Source organism: Leguminivora glycinivorella, chromosome Z (genome assembly GCF_023078275.1).
Source record: "Leguminivora glycinivorella isolate SPB_JAAS2020 chromosome Z, LegGlyc_1.1, whole genome shotgun sequence".
Lineage (NCBI taxonomy): Eukaryota > Metazoa > Arthropoda > Insecta > Lepidoptera > Tortricidae > Leguminivora > Leguminivora glycinivorella.
Window position 1 is genome coordinate 26014481 of NC_062998.1, and position 22128 is coordinate 26036608.

Here is a 22128-nt window from a genome sequence, read left to right on the forward strand (position 1 = left end):
TGGATGACTTGCGCTAGACGCTAACTAAAAAACGCTCAAGCTACTATGCTATGTAAGATAAGATAAGATAATCATTTATTGCGAACCATGGTTACAAAGTTGTTTGCATATAGGTACATAGGATCACATGGCACCCTGGTGGGGTATGGCAATTTTTAATACATACTATTTAAACTTAATTACTAATTAGGCTTATTATAAGTGTGTATCTTCCATATACTCTTGGATAGAGTAATATGCCTTGTTCAATAGTAAATTCTTGAGCTTAGTAGTAAATAGGGAAGTTTTATCTACACATTTTATCTGGTGAGGTAGCTTGTTATATATCTGTATAGCTCTATAGTAAGGACCTCTTCTGTATATATCTAAAATCGGTTCTGGCAGGACGAGTTGGTCTCTACGACGGGCGCTCTTGTTATATTCGAACAAATGTATGTTATTTTTGACAAATATAGCTATTTCTAATATGTATAGAGAAGGGAGCGTTAGTATTTGTAGGTTTTGAAAATGTTCTTTACAGCTGTCGGTCTGGGGAATATTACTAAGAATACGGATGCATTTTTTTTGTGTTATAAATAACTCATGTGCGTTGCTGCTATGACCCCACAATAATAGTCCATATCTTAACCAGGATTGTGCATAAGCGTAATATGCTGACAGCTATGCCTACGCCATGCTTGTTAAAGGTTGTATCATCATGAAAAAAATGTGTCAACATTAACGTGTGATATGGAGTTCAAATATTAAATCAAAAATATATATTAGACATGGTAAAAAAATCTGAAGCTCCTAGGCAGTATGGCTTAGTGCTTTAGGCAGGCTTGCCTGATGGATGTAAAAAATAAAAGTACAGGCTGTCAATGTCACGTCACTGTCATTGTAGCTCGTCGGTCGGATCCGACTATTCCGAACAGCCGAATAAATTTAGTTAAAATTTGATTTTATCCACATTATATATGTAATTTTAATAGAAGTTATTATCTACAGAGGTGAATATTATTGCAATTAGCTTACTGCAGAAAACACATGATTGTAAATTATTTTAAAACTTTACTTTGTTTATTATAGATGCTGCGTGCAGTCGTGTTAGGTTCTGGTTTGGTTAGCATGATGCCGTCGGTGAATGCTGCTACTCCCGTTAAGAATGAGCCAAGTGAACCAGTGAAACCTGCGCCAATGAGACCGTCAGATTTACCAATTTACGAAGCACCACATGCAGAATACGGCGAGTATGTATCGTGTCTGACACTAAAGCGCCCATGTTATATAATTCTGTCAAATTTATTATATACACGGGTAACAGGGAATAAGTTTATATCCGTTATATTTATTAATCCGTTATATTATATATTACATTTTTGTACTAGATTTGAAGAAACCAAAAGGTATTCAAAGAAATCTGGCTACATAAGGACAGCACTGCAGGGGCCAGTGCGCGTGGTCCGCGAACAAATACAGACTGTGTGGGCTCACACAGATTCCATCAACAATGCTGTGCATGACAACTTCAATGAATTCCAAGATAGGACTGAATGTAAGAAGAATTATATTATAACTACCTAATAATGTGTTTCAGAACTAAATTACTGAATGTTTTATCAATTAGATATAAATTGACTAATACCTGACCGTCTACTACTAGTTTGTGGATTTATTATCAGATATTGTATATTTTGTAGCAAAACGCAGCATGACAGAACAAAAGGAGTTTATACAAACAGCTTCTAGGGAGATGATCAATTAAAATTCATGTTACTGTGCCTTACTGTTATTAATCGTAATTATAATTAACTATGCAGCTAAATTCGGATATAGATATATATTCTGCACAGAAATTGCTACAAAATGTATGATGTCTGGTTCTGTGTATCATGTATATGTATGTATGTAAAATAAGCTAAATTAGGTAACAAACAGATTTTTTGTATCAGAAATAACTCAACAAATGGCTTATAGTCATCCCATTTGATAGCAGCACAAGTGAGATTTCTATAAAAGCACAATCATAGTGTGTCATGAGACATTCATCCATATCCATACTAATATTATAAATGCGAAAGTAACTCTGTCTGTCTGTCTGTCTGTCTGTCTGTCTGTTACGCTTTCCCGCTTAAACCACGCAACCGATTTTGATGAAATTTGAAACAGACAATCTTTAGAACCTGAGACAGAACATAGGCTACTTTTTATTTCGAAAAAAAGGGATGAAGGGGTTGAAAAAGAGGTTGAAAGTTTGTATGGGATTTCTTAATTTTAAATGATAAAACCATGAAACTTTATATTTTAGCACTTGATAAGAAATCATTAAACATATATTTAAAGTCACATACAGGTCGATTAATTAACATTATTTTTACCTTTAAAATAAACATGGTGGGAAATAAACATTAACTAAAAGCGGGTAGATTATATTTATTTGTCTACCCCGAACATTTATATAAATTAATATCGGGTAGTTTTGTGTTGTTTACATCTCCGGTGACATTTTGCCGGGACGTCAGTCTTCCGCGACCACGGCCAGTGCAACCTGGCCGAAACGTTGGGAAAAAAGGTAAAAATAATGTTAATTAATCGCGTTCGACCTGTATGTGACTTTAAATATGTGTACAAAGCGGAAGAACTTAAAGTGTTATATCATTAAACATCTTGATAAGGGATAGGGATAGGGATAGCGATAGGGAAAGCGATAGGGATAGCGATAGGGATAGCGATAGGGATAGCGATAGCGATAGCGATAGCGATAGTGACAGCGATAGCGATAGCGATACGGATACGGATACGGATAATATGGGTATCGTTAGAGGGATACGGATAATCGGTCGGCGGTCTCTTACAATCAATGTGCTCTAAGACGATCGTTGTTTGCTTGCTTGAAGATTACGTTTGCGATAAGTATAAGCAAAATGTAAAAAATTGTAAGGGATAATAGAAAAAAGTACTTTTTACCCACCGATCATAGTGTCGAAATACGGGCTATGTGGGATGTTTATAAAGGTTTCCCCAGCGTATATAGAATTACCTACGCTGTGGTCGATGTGTAATATTTCTACAATCATTGCAAGCAAAAGTATTATGTGCAATCGAAATAATCGCGCCTACGGATCCAAATGAAAATCTTAATGAATACTTTTATTACGCGGGCGAAGCCGCGGGTAAAAGCTAGTTTATTTAAATAAATCAATCCGTGTAGCTGACTATAAAATTAACTAACTTTCAGGGATTGTTAGATATCTCCGTGAAGAGGAGAATAAGCAGGTGCGCACTGGTGCTGTGGTTATTGGTGGCCTCACTGGATTCATCTTTGGACTTAGAGGCGGAATAATTAGAGTAAGTAATCATAGGGTACTCAATACTACTTACTTAATTGGCTGGCGCGATAACCCACTTGAGTTTTGGCCTCCAACATAAGAGCACGCTCTTTGCTCGGTCTTGAGCTGTATCGCGCCAGCTTTCACTGACGCGCATAAGATAATTGACTCAATACTTATCAGTGGCGGGGCGTGGAAATTTTCGTTGGTAAAGCCGGAGGGGTTTTCGGAATCTGTTTTGTATGGACTTCTACAGATTTTAGATAGAAAATTGTCATTCATCATCACTAGGCCTTGCACATATTTACAAATGACCAAATCATAAAGCAGCATCTGTGACCACGCGACAGAGCCGCTAGTGGCTATATAACCCAATTTGTGATCGGCATGAGGGTGACACTGATAGTTTTTAGAACTCGCCAAAAGATATAATATAAAACTAATAACTTACTAGTTTGCTTAGTTTTTGATTTTCTAAGAATTTTCAGTTTGGGCCTTGTAATCTACCACATTCTATGCAAGTAAAACTAAGAGTCTGCACGAAGGTGATCCTCATCGTGCCTTATTGCCCGTTTTGGGCCATATTTTGAAACACGGACCTATGAAGGCACACAGCCTCTTGAAAGGCTCTCTCTCCGTTCAACATGGTTTGCTGTTAGGTCTTCCCATGATTTACAATTGATGCTAAATGCTACCATATCGCGCTTTAAGCAAAACCTGTGAAATCACAGGTTGCTCAATGAACCATCTCATATGTCCTAATAAGTCTAATAACGTGTTCCAGAGAGTCTTCTATGCTGGTGTGGGAACCACTGCCATGGGAATGATTTGCTTCCCTGAGGAAACGAAGGAATTTTCCAAGAACAATGGAGCACTTGCAAAGCAGTATATCAACATAGCATACAACTTTTTGTATGGAGGTAACTTTTTTTATACATATAATAAATGTGGCGTTTCACGACTGAAGCTTATGCTCAGGTGCATTTTCAAGGACTATTTTATAAAAGAAAACTGTTGACGGATGAAAAGAACCTTTTCAGTACAGATGGTGTTTTTTTACGCACTAGTGCGAGAAGTGGTTCATTATATGCCAGGTCAAAACTTCGGAGACTCATCTGTACTGAAAAACGTCGTACGATACACGTGCGAAAAGGAAATGGGTCACTATCAAGTTTACCTTATCGCTAAACGACTATTTCGGCTAGATGTCAGAAAATTTAAATATACAGTCAGTATAAAGTCAATTCAGCTGGGATGACATGAAAGTAGAATACTCAATCAGCAAAAAGTAAATTTAACTGGATGGCTAAGACTTAGAATGAATGAGTAGTTAAACGTCTGGAAATATACATAGTCCGTATGATTAGCATATCTAAAAAGCCAAAAGTGTAGTTAGTTAATTGACGTCAACACAGAACTATTCAGTAGCAAAACGTCCGGAAATATAATGTGTCATCGCCATGGTTTATAAATATGTAACAGAACAGTTCTTATTAACAGTGCGAGAAGGTTTGAATTCTCAAGACACTTATTTAAGCATTTTAAAACCAGACGTTTTGCTAACGGGTCGTTTGGCGTTTATTCTATTTAGCAATAAAAACATCCAGATTTTTTGCTCCTTGACTGTTTAGCGTTCATGTCTGTTTTGTAATACAGACATTCGAAGATGAAGATGTTTTGCAGTTAGATCATTTTAAATTGTTACGTTTTAAGATCCAGACGTTTTGCTAAAGACACATTCAGCATTCATGTCTACGTAGCCACAAAACATAACACAATCCAAACGTGTCAGCTATATAGTCTTTTAGCGATAAGGTAAATTTGATAGTGACCCCTTTTTTACGCACTTGTATCGTAATGTACTATATTATTATATTAGAAACATAAAAGGAGTATAAGGACCCCTATTCATTGAAGTAACATCAAACATTCACAATATATCGAACTGGGCGGGTCCACACAGCGAGGCATTGCGCTCGCGTGATAAATGTCTAACGTAGTCGCGTGCCCCGGCCGAGACAGATCATTCAACTGAGAACACTCGCGCGGACGGTCGAGGCATATAGCCTTTAGCCTAGCGCTAGGACTCGCGAAATGCGTCGCTCTGTGTCCGCTTATTAGTTCTTCAAAAATGATGATAATTTTCCTCTACAATAGTCATTGTATTTTTATTTATTTTTTTGTAGTAAAGCCAGGCGACCCTCAACTGGAAGTTCATTTCCCTGAGCTGTCATTTCCCAAAAACTTTTCGGAGTTTGTGGATTTGAGTGCCTCAATGGCTTCGTCCGTGAAGCAGGCGGTCATGCCACCGCCCACTAAGGAAGCGGCTGATCTAAAGCCAACAGAAAAAAAATAATTAGGTGGAATTTTCAGTCAGTATCAATAAGCATATAAATGGGTAATTTGCTTTGTTATTAAAACTTTTATGTGTTATTTTTTTATGTTTCTGGTTTTATTTATGACTATTTTTTATTATAGTATCTAGTGTCTGCTGGTGTCAAATAATACCCTTCAATTTTGCTTATTTATGCCCATCTAATGCTGTAGCGATTTTATTCTTCAATAACATGGCAATAAAACGAATTCTCAAATAATATTTGTGTGCTTCTTTTGCGTAGCAATTTTCATTAATAGTACAGTCAATTTAATGTATTTTTTAACCGCCGCACCCAAATCTCAAGGAAGGTGGTTCTCAATTCGTCTGTATTTTTTTTAATGTTAGTTCCACGATATCTCCGTCGTTACTGGACCGATCCCAATTTTGCTCGCCGCATACGACACCAACAATAGTTAAGGTAAAGTTGTTGTTTATAAACAAGCGAAAGATTCCAATATTGAACCGCGAGCGTAGCGAGAACTATCTCTAACGACTATTTCCCATAAGGAGAGCACTACCTGATTATTGTTTTACAAAGGGGCATGTTAAAAATTTGCACGCCTGCATGCCATATAAATTGTTGCCATATTCAAGCAAATAAAGATATTTCATTTCATTTCAACCGCACGTGCGAATATTGATACCCGAACCGAGGAATAGAAAGATTCCAATATACCGCGAGTGATTCAGAATGTGGAATCTTGAGTGTTCCGGGTGTTTCAAAGCAAGTAGGTTAAAGAAAGTTTGCCCCGACATAAACGAGAAATAGTTATTTGTTATACAAGGGGGCAAAGTTGTATTTTAACGCCGAGTGTGGAATTGAAAAACGAGCAAGTGAAAGGATTCTATAGTTGAACCACGAGCGAAGCGAGTGGTTCGAGAATAGAATCCTGAACTTGCGAGTTTTTTAACACACGAGAAGTAAAATACATTTGCACCCGAGTGTAACACAAAATTTTTCCCCTCACTGTAGCGAGGAAACTACAACGCAAAAAATGCGTTTATCACTGCTTCCAATAAATAGTTCCACAGGTGGTAAATCATATTTATTACCCGATTCACCTACTTTTATCAATTTTAAAGCAGTTAATTTGATTTTATTCAAGGTCAAATTACTTTACCCACTAGTGGATAAAATGTGTTTTTACCCGCTGGTATTAAAGGACAAAACGCGTGTTTCCGAGCTAGTGAGGGAAAAAATATTTAAATATCAATTTATTTAACATTTCTGATTGTAAATCATCATTTAAACGCCAGTCATCAGTTTTTAGGGTTCCGTAGTCAACTAGGAACCCTATAGTTTCGTCATGTCTGTCTGTCCGTCCGTCCGCGGATAATCTCAGTGACTGTTAGCACTAGAAAGCTGAAATTTGGTACCAATATGTATATCAATCACGCCGACAAAGTGGTAAAATAAAAAGTGAAAAAAAATGTTTTGTTAGGGTAATTACCCCTTTACTAAAATCGTTTTTTGATAATATTAATATTTTCGGAAATAATCGCTCCTAAAGGAAAAAAAGTGTCCCCCCCCCCCCTCTAAAGTAGAACTTTATAAAGACTTTCTAGGAAAATTGTTTTCAACTTGATAGGTTTAGCAGTTTTTGAGAAAAATACGGAAAACTACGGAACCCTACACTGAGCGTGGCCCGACACGCTCTTGGCCGGTTTTGAAGTATAAAGAGGACCTTTACCAGTTGGTGTGGTGATAAATAGTTATTTATGCAACAAGAGACCAAAGTTGATATTGGCATCGAGTGCCAAATTAAGTCCCGAAAAAGCAAAGGTTATATACTATTGTAGAATCTTGAGCGTAGTGACGTAGCGAACTCTGGATTCATCTGAAAGTTTACAAACAATTATATTATTTTCCACCTCACCAACTGGGATAAAGGTTTTGTTTTCTTGATACTTCAATAACCTAACCACAAAATTAAAATTTTGAAAAAACCCCCGACCGCGACATAGTGGACCGATTTTCATGAAACATGGCTAAGAACACTCCCGACTAACTCAGCTTTCAGACAAAAAAAACTAAATCAAAATCGGTTCATCCGTTCGGGAGTTACGATGCCACAGACAGACAGACACGTCAAACTTATAACACCCCTTCGTTTTTGCGTCGGGGGTTAAAAACAAATGACTACGTTAGGTGTACATTTTTAACCGCCGCATCCAAATCTCAAGGAAGGTGGTTCTCAAGTCGTCTGTCTCTGTATTTTTAACCCCCGACGCAAAAACGAAGGGGTGTTATAAGTTTGACGTGTCTGTCTGTCCGTCTGTCCGTCTGTCTGTCTGTCTGTTTGTCTGTCTGTGTGTGTGTCTGTCTGTGGCATCGTAGCTCCCGAACGGATGAACCGATTTTGATTTAGTTTTTTTTGTCTGAAAGCTGAATTAGTCGGGAGTGTTCTTAGCCATGTTTCATGAAAATTGGTCCACTATGTCACGGTCGGGGGTTTTTCAAAATTTTAATTTTGTGGTTAGGTTATTATGTTTGTTCCACGATATCTACGTCGTTAGGACCGATTTTGAATTTTTTTTTTTTTTTTTTATCGAATGTATGCATACAAATTGGTCCCATTTTTATCAGAACCCGATTCTGATGATGGGATCCTGGAGAAATCGAGGGAACTCCTCAAATCTGAAAGGCACATATGGTAATTCTTGTGTTTTTAGGGTTCCGTAGTCAACTAGGAACCCTTATAGTTTCGCCATGTCTGTCTCTCTGTCCGTCCGTCCGTCCGTCCGTCCGCGGATAATCTCAGTAACCGCGCGTTAGCACTAGAAAGCTGAAATTTGGTACCAATATGTATATCAATCACGCCAACAAAGTGCACAAATAAAAAATGGAAAATATTTTTTTATTAGGGTACCCCCCCTACATGTAATAAAGGCTGATATTTTTTTTCATTCCAACCCCAACGTGTGATATATTGTTGGATAGGTATTTAAAAATTAATAAAGGTTTACTAAGATCGTTTTTTGATAATATAAATATTTTCGGAAATAATCGCTCCTAAAGGAAAAAAAAGTGCGTCCCCCCCCCCCTCTAACTTTTGAACCATTAGTTTAAAAAATATGAAAAAAATCACAAAAGTAGAACTTTATAAAGACTTTCTAGGAAAATTGTTTTGAACTTGATAGGTTCAGTAGTTTTTGAGAATAATACGGAAAACTACGGAACCCTACACTGAGCGTGGCCCGACACGCTCTTGGCCACTTTTTATAAAATCAGCATGCATTTACAGTGGAACTGCTGATTATGGTCAGAACGGAACTCCTCAAATCTGAACGGCACACTTATAGTAACTTTGGTATTTTTATAAGAACGGCATGCACTTACGTCCAGAACAGTGACATTTGGTGCAGTGGAACTGCTGATGAAGATCAGAACGGAACTCCTCAAATCTGAACGGCATGCTTATAATGACTTTGGTATTTTATAAGAACAGCTTGCGTTTACTTTCAGAACAGTAACATTTGGTGCAGTAGAGCTTCTGATGATGGTCAGAACGGAACTCCTCAAATCTGAACGGCACACTTATAGTGACTTAATTTGGTATTCTTATAAGAACAGCATGCACTTACGTCCATAACAGTGACATTTAGTGCAGTGGAACTGCTGATGAAGATCAGAACGGAACTCCTCAAATCTGAACGGCACGCTTATTATAATGACTTTGGTATTTTTATAAGAACAGCTTGCGTTTACTTTCAGAACAGTGACATTTGGTGCAGTAGAACTTCTGACGATGGTCAGAACGGAACTGGCACACTTATAGTGACTTTCGTATTTTATAATTGTTGGAGCTGGCCATCAGGTGAATACTCTTTGTATGAAACTGTTCTATGTTTTTCAAATGTAATTTGAATGGTTTTGACAGACTTCAATAAAAATAGTCCAAGAGGAATATTTGTTTTATTAATAATAATAGCATGCATTTAAGAAGTTCAGAATAGTGACATTTATTTGTTAGGAGATTTGTTCTCTTTGTTATGCTTACATATTGAGTTTTCAAATCAAATTCTGTCAAGCTCGATTAAGAATATGTAATCGGATATCGGATTCATGAGGAATTGAGGAAACTCCTCAAACCTTAACTGTATACGTACATTCATTAAATTTGTGATTTCCATCAAATAATCAGATATTTATATTAAAAGCAGTTTTAAAAATTATCTACACATTTCTACATAATCCAACATTCGCAAGTGCCTTTCATCAGAACCCCAAAAGCGGCGGTTTATTTTCTTAAAAATGATATCTACAAGAGTGCAAAGTAATTTCATACAAATTTTAACTTAATGCCGAAGTCTATTGACGTTTAAATGATGATTTTAATTCATACATGTTAAAAAAACATTCAGTCGAATTGAGAACCTCCTCCTTTTTTTGAAGTCGGTTAAAAAAAGATGAATTTTTATTTAGATACGAGTAGTTTGCTGTTTCACAGTAATCACAGCACTATGGGAGGTTTTCATGATCTACGCGGCCAATACTAGATTTCAGTAAATTTAAAACAACGGTCCAAAAAACACTGTATAAGCAAGGTGACATTCCGGGGAACAATATTCATCCCCTCCCACCCCTGTCCAGTGCATGGCGCCTTGTCAGTGTTCGTCAGAATTTGATAATTGAACCTAGTGTACGTGTCAGTTCGCGGCAACTTTGTAAAAACTGATGGCTTTCCTAGTGAATAGTTATTATTCTACGTTGTTTTATAAAGAAAAGTTAATGGATCCTAATTCTGCAGGTAATATGCTATTTCAATGTTTTTTTTGTTTGTTTGAATTGTCAGATTTCATGTACAAACTTAGACATTTAAAAAATACCACGTGCAACAAAGATTATCTTAGTATTTATTTTAAATATTAAAGTTTTTAATGTATTATCGGGGTAGATCCGGTATATGTTCTGATTGATATTGATAATTTAGAGTTTTAGGTAATAGATAACAACAAAAACAGCCGCGGTATTTCGCAGTTGTAAAATATCATAGTACATTGAGTTTTTAAGGTCGAAAAAGTATAAAATTGCGAATGTTGATTTATGTTTTTTAACTCAATATTGTAAGTGTTATAGGCTCACCGGGAACATCCGGAGTAAGGACAGTCACCCGTCGATACTTGCTGGACCTAATGAGAAATGAAAATTTGCCGATTTTCAAAAAAAAAAACTTTTTTTTTTGAAAAATCTTCTACTGTCAGGCGAGGAGTATACTTACTGAAGATGAATAAAAAAAAATTAGTAGCAGTTTCACACATTTCAAATCAGAAATGACACAACTATGGGCCAAAGCGCATAAAAAAGAAGAAACTTTCGTAGTTGTGGTTAGAAGAAACATTGAGATTCCGGTGGCTACACAAAATCGGTCGGACGGACGTCCCAAAAAATAGTTTGAAGAGTCCAGTGAAAGGAGAAAACTAAGAAAAACAGAGGTACTACGTTCGGGTGCAGAGGGTGGACTGATAGTCTACGCAGCCCAAGTTGAGCTGATGAAATCTGGAAAAAGGGATGCCTCCGATATTCTGAAAGATATATAGACGAAAATACGACAAATATGCTTTAGAAACTGCCTGACTTTACGTTGAATATTAAATAATTAGTACCTACCTGTGGCACCCAATGACGCCGAAACTTCATAAAGTGGTAATACATGGAGGTATTATAATAAAACACGCATATCAGTACCGATAGGACAGCTTTCGGAAGAGGCAGCAGAGGCGAGAAATAAACATTCTCGAATATATCGGCAGAACTACTCGAAAAAATGCTCAAGAATAGCTTACAATCAAGACATATTCAATAGGCTACTTCTAAGCTCAGACCCCCTGCTAAGCAGCATGAGGACCTTAAAGAAAAGGATCATTCGTTTGTGTCTTCCAGGAACTATCGCCCTGCTGCAATTACCTCAGCCAAATGAGAAAAATGATTCTTCAGAAAGTGAAGATGAAGAACATGCTTAGTACAATAAGTGAAAAATAATGTAAACAATTAATTTAATAAAAATACCATGCAAATATTAAAAAAACAGTATTTTTTGTATCATTTACCCCATTTGTAACCATTTTAAGCTATAAAATAGTTTTGGCCGCGTAGATCATGAATACCTAGCTCCCATAGTGCACAGTTGATATTTTCCTCATGTTGGTGCGGTGACAAATTTTCTGTTTCACTCGGTGTCGGTTTGTTTTTTAACCGCCGCCTCAAATCTCTCAAGAGTCTCACGGAAGGTGGTTTTCAATTCGTTTTTTTTTAATGTTTGTTCCACGATATTTCCGTCGTTAGGACCGATTTTTTTTTATTGAATGTATATGCATACCTACAGATTGGTCCCATTTTTCTCAGAACCCAGTTCTGATGATGGGATCCTGGATAAATCGAGGGAACTCTTCAAATCTGAAAGGCACACATATTTCACTACTTTTAAAAAAACTTTGTTAATAAAAAGAAAATTGTAGTAAGTATGTATGGAATGCATATAGACTTACTGCGTTTCAACCTTGAGGAGCAGCCTGAGATACGAGATTTTTTCAAAGTAGTGACGATATGGTGATTTTTGTGTTTTCTAAGGAACAGCATGCATTTACGTGCGAACAGTGACATTTGGTGCAGTGGAACTGCTGATGATGGTCAGAAAGGAACTCCTCAAATCTGAACGGCACGCTTATAGTGACTTTGGTATTTTTATAAGAACGGCATGCACTTTCGTCCAGAACAGTGACATTCGGTGCAGTGGAACTGCTGATGATGGTCATAACCGAACTCCTCAAATCTGAACGGCACCCTGACCCTGCCTGCTGAGCCGCGGTCCTGGGTTCGAATCCCGGTAAGGGCATTTATTTGTGTGATGAGCACAGATATTTGTTCCTGAGTCATGGATGTTTTCTATGAATATAAGTATGTATTTATCTATTTAAGTATGTATATCGTCGCTTAGCACTTAATAATAGTACAAGCTTTGCTTAGTTTGGGGCTAAGTTGATCTGTGTAAGGTGTCCCCAATATTTATTTATTTATTATTTCTACATAATCCAACATTCGCAAGTAGCTTTCACCAGAACCCCAAAGGCGGCGGTTTTTTTTTCTTAAAAATTATTTGTTCAAATTGTAATTTTAAAATAGGATTTCCTTAAGGAAAGAACTGAAACTGACAGTGGTTCCTTTACATGGAACATTATTGTGCGCTATTAGTCGTTTTGTGTTTGCTGAAGTAGATGGCGGGCGGGAGCCACTGTCTCCCGACAGTTTCAGAGACTAAACAACATACTAAAAATTCGTAGCTGTTTCCGAATCTGAACTATATTCCCATAAGGCAGAGCATCAACATATTTGAATGTATTTGTTCGACTGAATTTTTATTAATAGGTAGGTATCACTCAGATGAAAGCTGGGAGGTTGCCCGTCACCCAGTACAGAAGGTATGGTTAGGGCCACTTGCACCAACGAAAATGGAGGGTTGACCCGAGGATTAACCCACCATTTTATATGGAATTTGACGTTGGTGCAAGTAGGCCGGTGCCGGTACATTATAACTAGGGATGTACCGATTAGTGATTTGGCCGACTACCGACTAGTCGGTGCTTGAGTGGCCGATTAGTCGGCCATAACATAATTTTGGACTAAATTCACCAGAATTTTTTAATGACATTCTTGGTTCTTTGTTTGCGCTCGATTTTCACAGCTTCAAAGGTTTATGAAAATATTTATATACAACTTACATTTTCCATTTTTAACAACCGGTTTGGCTTAGTGATCCTGCCTATGAAACCGATGTTCTTATTCATACTTTATTAATCATTTACACTTACAGTACATGTCAGAGACATAAACGTTCATTAAAATAAGTGAGTCATGTAACGTTGCTCTAAAAGTTAACTGAAAATATTCGTAATTATAGGTTCCATATAATTTCAGTAACTATTTTTAACCGACTTCAAAAAAAGGAGGAGGTTCTCACATGCGCGGATCCATGGGGGGGGGGGGGGGTGGTCATGGGGGTCATGACCCCCCCCCCCCTGGAGCTAGCCTAGGTTGGCCATACAAATAGACCACGTGACCCCCCCCTCTGGGCCCTGGGCCTTTACTACGTGACCCCCCCCCCTGGGCACGAAGCTGGATCCGCGCTTGGGTTCTCAATTCGACTGAATGTTTTTTTTTTTTTCTGTATGTTATTCGATATCTCCGAGAATCGTGCACCGATTTTCAAAAATTTTTTTTCAATTGATCAGGTATAACCCCGAGATGGTCCCATTGGCACCAAGTCGGGATCTGATGATGGGATCTTGGAGAAATCGAGGGAACCCTTCAAATGTTATAGGCACATGTAATGTGTTTAGTGTATTTTTCAAAGGTACACCAGTATTTACGCTACGCCTGATGGTAATAATTTTATGTGGCTGAGCTGATGATGGAAGGTCAACTCTTCAATGGTTAGGAGTTAAAGGATAATTCTTTCACTTATATTCGGACTGATACATATAATATCAATAGGAACCACTGAGGAACCACTAAACATCAACAAATAAATAAACTTTTTAACAAAAAATAAAACCGCCTTCAAAAATAAGCGCGTTACAAAAAAATAATTTATTTGTTTATAATTTGGATGTTTATATTATTGCAATCCGATAAGAAATTTGAATTCAAAAGTTTAATAATTTTTGGCTTTTTAGTTTCTCCGTGTTTTGTAACGCGCTTATTTTTGAAGGCGGTTTTATTTTTTGTTAAAAAGTTTTAAATAATTATATTCTCACTAATATTATATTTCAAACAAATCATGGTAGGTAAATTTAGGCACAAATATCATTGAATCACTATGGTTAGGCAAATAATAAAAGAAATCTATTAGAAAAATAAATTATTACCCTATCATCAAAAAACTTTACCTATCCAAATATTAGGTAGGACATTTATTTTTGTAATGATCACAGATATTTGCTCTTAGACCGTTTTCACATTATCCGATCCGATATCGGATATCGGAAGGATTTCAATAGAAAAAATCCAAGATGGCGCCTGAAATGTATGAGATATCGGTCCGACATCCGATATCGGATCGGATAATGTGAAAACGCACTTAGGGTCGGCTCACACCGGAATGGCAGCGGCCGGCAGCGACGCGGGGAGCACTTTCAGTGTGAAATAATTTTAAACTCTATCTACATATTAAAAAAAACTAATATCACTTGACTAACTCAAACAGGTCGCGCGGCGCCTCAGAGGAGGAGAGGGAGGAGCAGGTGAGTTAGTCAGGTGATACTGGTATTTTTAAATATGTAGGTAGTCTAAAATTACCTCGACAGCGGGCCGGCCGCTGTCAAAGTAATTTTAGGCTTTAGGCTAATTTTATTTATTGTAAATTTTAGGCCGCTGCTAGCCGCTGCCATTCCAGTGTGAGCCGACCCTTAGTTAAAAGCATACTCGTAACGAATGGGTACATTATGCTGCCATACCAGCTGCTAATTCATTTTTGTACTGTTTTGTAGTGCCGACTAATCGCAGACTACAAATGTGGCCGCTTCCTTTGAAACCATATTTCTCTAAAACTATACAAAATAGTGATTAATGTACTTAAAATAATAAAAAAATACAAAAATTTTAAAAAATATTAAAAATGTGATAATTTTTTTTAACATTATCCTATTTTGTTCTTTCTACACAATATATATCTAAAAGCAATAAATATCATTAAAAAGCCACATTTATACAGTTTATAAAAATATATAGTTTGTTATATAAATATATTACGAAACGCGAGATAAAAATAATGAAAATGAAAATTTTAATGTACGGGTCAGCTTGCATTATTCGATGATGTGCGGTAAAGGTACTACCCGCTATGTAGTGGAGTTCGTCTAGTAATACAGAAATATATACTTATTCTAATAACGTTTACACATGTAGGTATATCACGACCCAGTACAGAAAATTGTAAAAGTCCTATAATATAGTTTATTTTGATTGTAAAATAAAATTGCAAAAAAAATGTCTTAATCACGTTCTCCTCTCCTAAAGCAGTTCTGCATGCATAGGCTTGAAGATTTTTTAGTTTACTAGCAGAATTTAGTTACTTCCTTTGGGCCCCCTTAAATCGGTTTTACCCATCCATAAAAGATAAAATAAAAATCGTCATATTCTTCCTTTCAGTGTCAATGATAGTTAGTTATTGCGCAATAGTGCCATAAAAAATAAACTAGATTCGTATTAGCATTAAACATTAATGATTTTTGAACTAAGACATTGCTTTTACACAAAGGAGAACCTCAAAAAATGGTCTGACTAGACGAAAACATGTGTATCGGGGCTAGTACTCAAAGCTCTCAAAAAGTGTAGCTATTTTGAGTTATTCAAATAAAACAACATGAATAGTCTGAATTTAATTATGTATATATCACAACATCCACTGCATAAGCACATCAGCTCCGAACATTTAATTTAAAAAGTCTTTTTTACGGTTGCACCCTTACGCGGCACTGTTTTTTATTACACCTGCATCCGAAAATTTCGAGGCATGTTTCTGCAGCAACAGGCAACGTTGCGGGCAAGTAGGCTCCCAAATCCCAATTGTTACAGACTTTCGTCCAGCCACAAGTAGCAAATAATGTCAAATTTTGAATTGGGTTTAGTTGACCCCATAAATGGACACCTTGATATACCTATTAACCCTTACAAAAATGGTGCAAGGCAGCTTTTGTCGGTGAAATACTGTTAATTTGGCGGTCTTTTTTGGTTAATAACTATTTTCGGCACTCGTTAACCAAAGTACAGGACGCAGATCTGGAATAATAAATATGTCAAGTAAGAATTATCCATAAATTATGCAAATAGATAACTAAGTACTATTTCACAAGATGTATTAGGATCAGATGTATATATCTGACCTATCATATCAATCGATCATTTCATGTAATATAAATAGTTAAATTCAGACTATATAGGAGTATGTTGTTTAATTTGAATAACTCTAAATAACTACACTTTTTGAGAGCTTTGAGTGCCTTTACCTCACCTCATCGAATCATACAAGCTGACCCGTACTGTACATCAAGATCGCCCTGCCACGTCACTTTCATTATTTTTTATCTCGCGTTTCGTAATTTATTTATATAACAAACTATATATTTTTATAAACTACATAAATGTGGCTTTTTATTCATATTTATTGCTTTTAGATATATATTGTATAGAAAGAACAAAATAGGATAATGTTATAAAAAAGTTATCACATTTTTTTTTATTTTTTTTATTTTAAGTACATTAATCACTAAAATAGCCATAAAATACAATGATTACGGCTTTCGTGTGTTAAAAATAGTGATTATACCTGAAATCATTGACAAAACTTATTGAAATGAGCATTCAAATCACCCTATCGGGCGATGTAAATTATTTTTTATCACTCGTCGTATAACACCGACATATATTTCTATAACAAATTATACATTTTATAATACTAGATAAATGTAGCTATTAAATAATATTTTTTATTTAGAAAAAACCATTACAGTTTTCATAAAATGTGCAATAATATGAATAAAAAAAAATCTCGTTTTCAGATGGATAGTCGGTACATCCCTAATTTTAATACAAAAATCACCTGAATTTACCGCTCGTTCCTCGTTTTCTCGGCAGGTGGCAATATAAATAGTTACTTATTTATGTTTCAGTTACGTACATGTGAAGTTCTGTTTACCTACAAGAAAACATTTGCTGCAACTACGACCAAGAAAGGATGTACTTACTGTCTTCAATTAACGTTTTTAATACCTTTAAAAAGTATTAAAAAATTACTTAGCGTCTGCCACGCCGTGGGCTCGACTAGTTGCTTACTTACGACGTCTGTTCTTTGTGTTCAAAAGGTTAAGATAGTATTTCAGTGTTATTAAAATAAAACATCGTGATTATAACTAAGTTTTTTATTTCATGACACAACATTTCTTACTTGAATTAAGCAAATATCATTTCTTCGCGCCTCTTTTTAGTGACCACAGTTCCCGGCTTATGCTGAGCTTCAGGGTGGTTCATAAGTTCTGGTGGGCAGGTAGAAACGGAGCTTTGAAGTAGAACTTGCTTAAGGTCATAGAATAAAGTCGAATCCTCCTTCGTCACGAAAGAAACTGCTTTGCCCGTTTTACCGGCACGACCAGTACGACCGATACGATGTGTGTAGTCCTCAATGGTTTTAGCCATATCATAGTTGATGACCATGCTAACATCCTTGATGTCGATACCACGCCCAGCAACATCAGTTGCCACGAGAATATCTTTGGTGCCGTTTTTAAGACTTGCCAACGCAAAGTCACGTTGCTCTTGCCCTTTACCACCATGTAACGTGCAAGCGTTGAAACCCAGCTTCTCAAGGCCTTTAGCCAGAACATCCGCTCCTTTTTTCTGGTTCACAAATATGATTATTGGAGGTTCAACATTGCGCTGCAATATCTCTGTCAGCTTCCTACGCTTCTCATTCTCACCGATCATATAAACCACTTGCTCTGTACGATCAACTGGCTTTCCTACTGATCCTATGTAGACAATAGCTGGTCTTCTGAGATAGCTCCTAGCTAAGCGCTCCACAGCAGGAGGCATAGTGGCTGTGAACATCACAGTTTGTCTATATTTCTTTTTGGAATTATAATTTGCCAGTAATACAGAAGCATCTTCTGCTGCATCAGTGTCAGGTTTAATATTAGACACTGGCATATATTCAAGAATTTTCTGTACATCAGGTTCAAAGCCCATGTCAATCATACGATCAGCTTCATCTAATACTACATAAGTGCAGCGATTTAAAACCAGGTATCTATTTTCCAGTACATCAATGAGTCGACCTGGTGTAGCAATAACAATTTCACAGCCCAGCCTGAGCTTAAACCCTTGTTCCTCTCTGGACAGGCCTCCTACAACAACAACCGAAGTAATACCTAAGGGCACCCCAAACTTATTTGTCTCTTCCTCTATTTGTTGTGCCAATTCTCTTGTAGGTGCTAGAATAATAGCATATGGTCCTTGATCTGCATCTTCCATTCGTTCATTCTTTGGCAGAGACTGAATCCATGTTAGTAAAGGAATGAGGAATGCCAATGTTTTACCAGAACCAGTTTCAGCAACGCCAATAATATCTCTGTTCTGCAGTCCAATAGGGATGGCTTGACGTTGAATAGGTGTCGGGCTCTTGTAGCCCACTTTATTGATGATGTCCATGATATCATTATGAAAGCCAGCTTCTTTCCATGATCTAATTGGATTCGGAATTTTGCCACCTTTTAAAGTTATGTTATAATCTTCTCTGAATATTCTCCAATCCCTTTCAGTCATTTCATCATGATCTTTCTCTGACCAATGTCGGTCATCCCATTTTTGTTTATCTTCCTTCTTTTTAACTTTTTTGAGCCGAAGTTTTTCTTGTTCTTTTTCTAATTCAGTTCTACGCTTTTCCAGAAGATTTCCATAAAATTTGCTGTGGTCTTTCTTTTGAGCTTTTATATCAATACCAGCAATGTGCCCACGACCAAAGAACTGCACTTGATGTCTATCTTTATATAGAGCATTGTAATCATTTGATGTATCTTCGGAAGCATCCCAATCAAATACAAACTTGCGGTCATTTAGTCGCCTCACCCTCCTCTTCTTTTTCACAATCCCAAGATAGCGTGCCTTTATAGCTTCTTCTTCACGTTCTTTATCCTTACCTTTACCATATTCTTCATTCTTTTCTTTCTTGTCATCTCTACGATCTGCTGTTGACTTTCTTTCATCATACTTACGGTCCCTTTCTCTGTCTCTATCCCTTTCCCTCTCTCTGTCCCTGTCACGTTCTCTCTCCCTGTCCCTTTCACGGTCTCTGTCTTCCCTGTGTTTTCTATCTTCATCCTTTTTAGAGGGACCTGTAAGATCAATAGTTGTTATGGCAGGCTTAGCCACATTAGCCCTCAATGCCTCAACTTGTTCCCGACGTCTTTCTAGAGCAAGTGCAGCTCTCTGTTCTTTTGTAAGGAAAACTGGCTTACTCCTTGCTTCTTCTTCAGCTTTTTTCTTGGCCAGTAATTCTTCCAAAGACAATGGTTCGCGTTTAACTGGCTTTGGGGTCTCTTCCTCCTGTTTATTGTCTTGAGAATCTTCGTTTAATTTGCTGTCCTCTTTTTTACCTTTAGGTTTGTCTTTATCTTCCTGTCGTTTCTCCTTTTCTTTTGCATCTCGTTTCTTTGGGCTTCTGGATCGCGCGCGATCCTTTCTATTAGGGCTCCTGGAGCGAGCACGGTCTTTTCTGGTTGGGCTGCGAGAGCGATCGCGCTCTTTTCTTGCAGGACTTCTGGACCTCTCACGTCGTTTAGTCTTTTCACGATGAGACTCGCGCTCGTCATAACGTTCTCTTTCACGTCTCTCCCGAGATCGCGACCTGCGCCGATCCGGACTTCTTTCCCGACCCATTTTTAATAAAACTTAGGAAGGCGCATACAGTTATCCCTCGATACTTTCATTAAATTATGAAATAACCAAATGGTTGTAAAATATTTACTCACTACATTTATACTATATCGTGCGGTGAATAGTAAAGTGGCACTCTTCTGACCGAACGCGCAACGAAACGAAGCAACGAACGTACAGAACTAGAGATGTGTCAACCCGGTACAGAACTACACAGACTTTTGATTTGGTACAGATTCATTCCTTGTCTGAAACCCTAGCCCATCCTTCGGTACGGAAACTACGGAATGACCATACGATTGCAGTCAAGGCCAGTCCAACCACAGACCTATCATTTCGCTTACGCTTATTTCATGTCATCCTATTTCTATGAGTCCAACAACAATTTTTGACGTGATAACGTCTAATAACTCGTTACTACGGGCTGCATGCACGAAAAAGATGACGTCATTGTCCCGTTCCTCAAGGCCACTAAGCAAGAGCAAGTGGTTTGTGTATGGACGGTTGGGGTATAAGCAAAAGGGGCCCGATTTTAGGACAGAAAATTTTTGTTAAAAATTTTCATTTATTATTTTTGAGTGTTTGTAGTTAAAAACATGAAAGATTGCATTAAAATAAACATCTTTTATAGAATGAAGTTGCTTGAAAAACCTACTTATTTAGGAGTTAGAGCAGTACGAAGTTGCGAATTTTCCCATAGTATTTACTAAGTCGCCAGAGACAGAAAATTTACGATGATTTTTTTTACCAATATAACCAATTTCACCAACATGTTACTAGTGATAAATCATATAGAACACGTTTAAATAAGGATGTTTTGTTATATAAACTTTTTCTTTTCCATTAATATTTACTGATATATTAGGGTTCTAAGATTAGTAAATGGCACTAGCACTTTAATAAAATTAACGCGTGTCTCGCAAACGGTCTAGGATACAAAATGACGACTTTTATATAGGTATAGGTTAGGTTCGTTAGGTATCTTCAAACGGCTGAAGGCCAAACTGCACAGAATAGGAGCCCCGCGTAAGCGCAAGCGGGGCTCCGTCGATATCGCTTTCTGTCTCTGGCGCCTTAGTAATGCTACGGGAAAATTTTGCAACTTTGCACCAATGCCACAGACAGTCTTAAAAATTCATAATCTTAAAAAATTTGTATGCAAATTGAATTCAAACTTGACAGATGTCAGTGTCAGTTGAACTGTCAATTTCCATACAAAATTTTTTTAAGATTATGAATTTTTAAGACTGTCTGTGGGGAGCCTAACTCCTAAATTAGTGGGTCTTTAAAAAAACTTTAATTTATAAAAGATGCTTATTTTAATGCATTCTTTCAAATAAGAACAAAAAAACGTGAAAAAAGTCCCAGAATCGAGCCCCTTTTGCTATACTCTTTTGCTCTGACCGCTCCTGTCTATACTACTGTAATGTTTGACGTTATCACGTTAAACTACCGTCCGTAAACCGACTTTTAATTTTTCATCAATATGACGCTAATGTGATTTTTCAGATTGCTAAACCACTTTGGGGTCGCTGACTTTATCAAATTTAAAATAAATTTCCACACACACTCGTTCATTCACATTTTTTAAGATTATGAATAATTTTCAGATTGATCTGACAGATTGTATACAACTCTTTTTTGACGTGATAACGTCTAATAACTCGTTACTACGGGGTGCATGCACGAAAAAGATGACGTCATTGTCCCGTTATCCAAGGCCAGCAAGCGAGAGCGCGGCACGAAAGGTGGTTTGTGTATGGACCATTTTCACACACGCTAGCCGTGCCGCCGGCGTAACAAGTGGCAGAGGAGAGGGCCGCGAAACGCCCGCCTGTCTGTATAGTCGCGCGGCTCGTACTGTTTTTCTGAGTATTACGTAATACTTGGTAATACGTAGTAATTTATTAGTACTAGTGATCTTTATTGTTTCTGTTTTATAATATTGGTAATGGTGGATATTAGTAAAAACATACATACATATAATCACGCCTATATCCCCTGCGGGGTAGACAGAG

General features: G+C 37.1%; 2 protein-coding genes across 5 annotated transcripts; one reads left to right on the forward strand and one right to left on the reverse strand.

Annotated features, from left to right (window-relative positions):
* Nucleotides 1-871: 871 nt before the first annotated feature.
* LOC125241005 (MICOS complex subunit MIC27) lies at nucleotides 872-17592 on the forward strand. 4 transcript variants are annotated; one of them, XM_048149264.1, is made up of 7 exons: nucleotides 872-989; nucleotides 1069-1229; nucleotides 1368-1534; nucleotides 3218-3327; nucleotides 4093-4228; nucleotides 5495-5706; nucleotides 17353-17592. In XM_048149264.1, the coding sequence occupies exons 2-6, from the start codon at nucleotides 1069-1071 to the stop codon at nucleotides 5662-5664; spliced, it is 744 nt and encodes a 247-aa protein (XP_048005221.1). In that variant the 5' UTR covers nucleotides 872-989; the 3' UTR covers nucleotides 5665-5706; nucleotides 17353-17592. The 4 variants fall into 4 exon arrangements, with proteins under 4 accessions (XP_048005221.1, XP_048005222.1, XP_048005223.1 ...); XM_048149265.1 differs by having other exon boundaries at nucleotides 5495-5680; XM_048149266.1 differs by having other exon boundaries at nucleotides 5495-5668.
* Nucleotides 17587-20376, reverse strand: LOC125241004 (probable ATP-dependent RNA helicase DDX23). The gene has a single exon (XM_048149262.1). It carries the CDS (start codon nucleotides 20111-20113, stop codon nucleotides 17633-17635), a length of 2481 nt encoding a protein of 826 aa, XP_048005219.1. The 5' UTR covers nucleotides 20114-20376; the 3' UTR covers nucleotides 17587-17632.
* Between the last annotated feature and the right edge of the window lie 1752 nt (nucleotides 20377-22128).

Excerpts from the sequence above, each read along its gene's own strand:
- LOC125241004 (XM_048149262.1), bottom strand. The coding sequence starts at position 20,113 with ATGGGTCGGGAAAGAAGTCCGGATCGGCGCAGGTCGCGATCTCGGGAG.
- LOC125241005 (XM_048149264.1), top strand. The coding sequence starts at position 1,069 with ATGCTGCGTGCAGTCGTGTTAGGTTCTGGTTTGGTTAGCATGATGCCG. Across the intron at positions 1,230-1,367 it reads CCACATGCAGAATACGGCGA|ATTTGAAGAAACCAAAAGGT; the intron begins GTATGTATCGTG and ends TTTTTGTACTAG. Across the intron at positions 3,328-4,092 it reads TTAGAGGCGGAATAATTAGA|AGAGTCTTCTATGCTGGTGT; the intron begins GTAAGTAATCAT and ends AACGTGTTCCAG.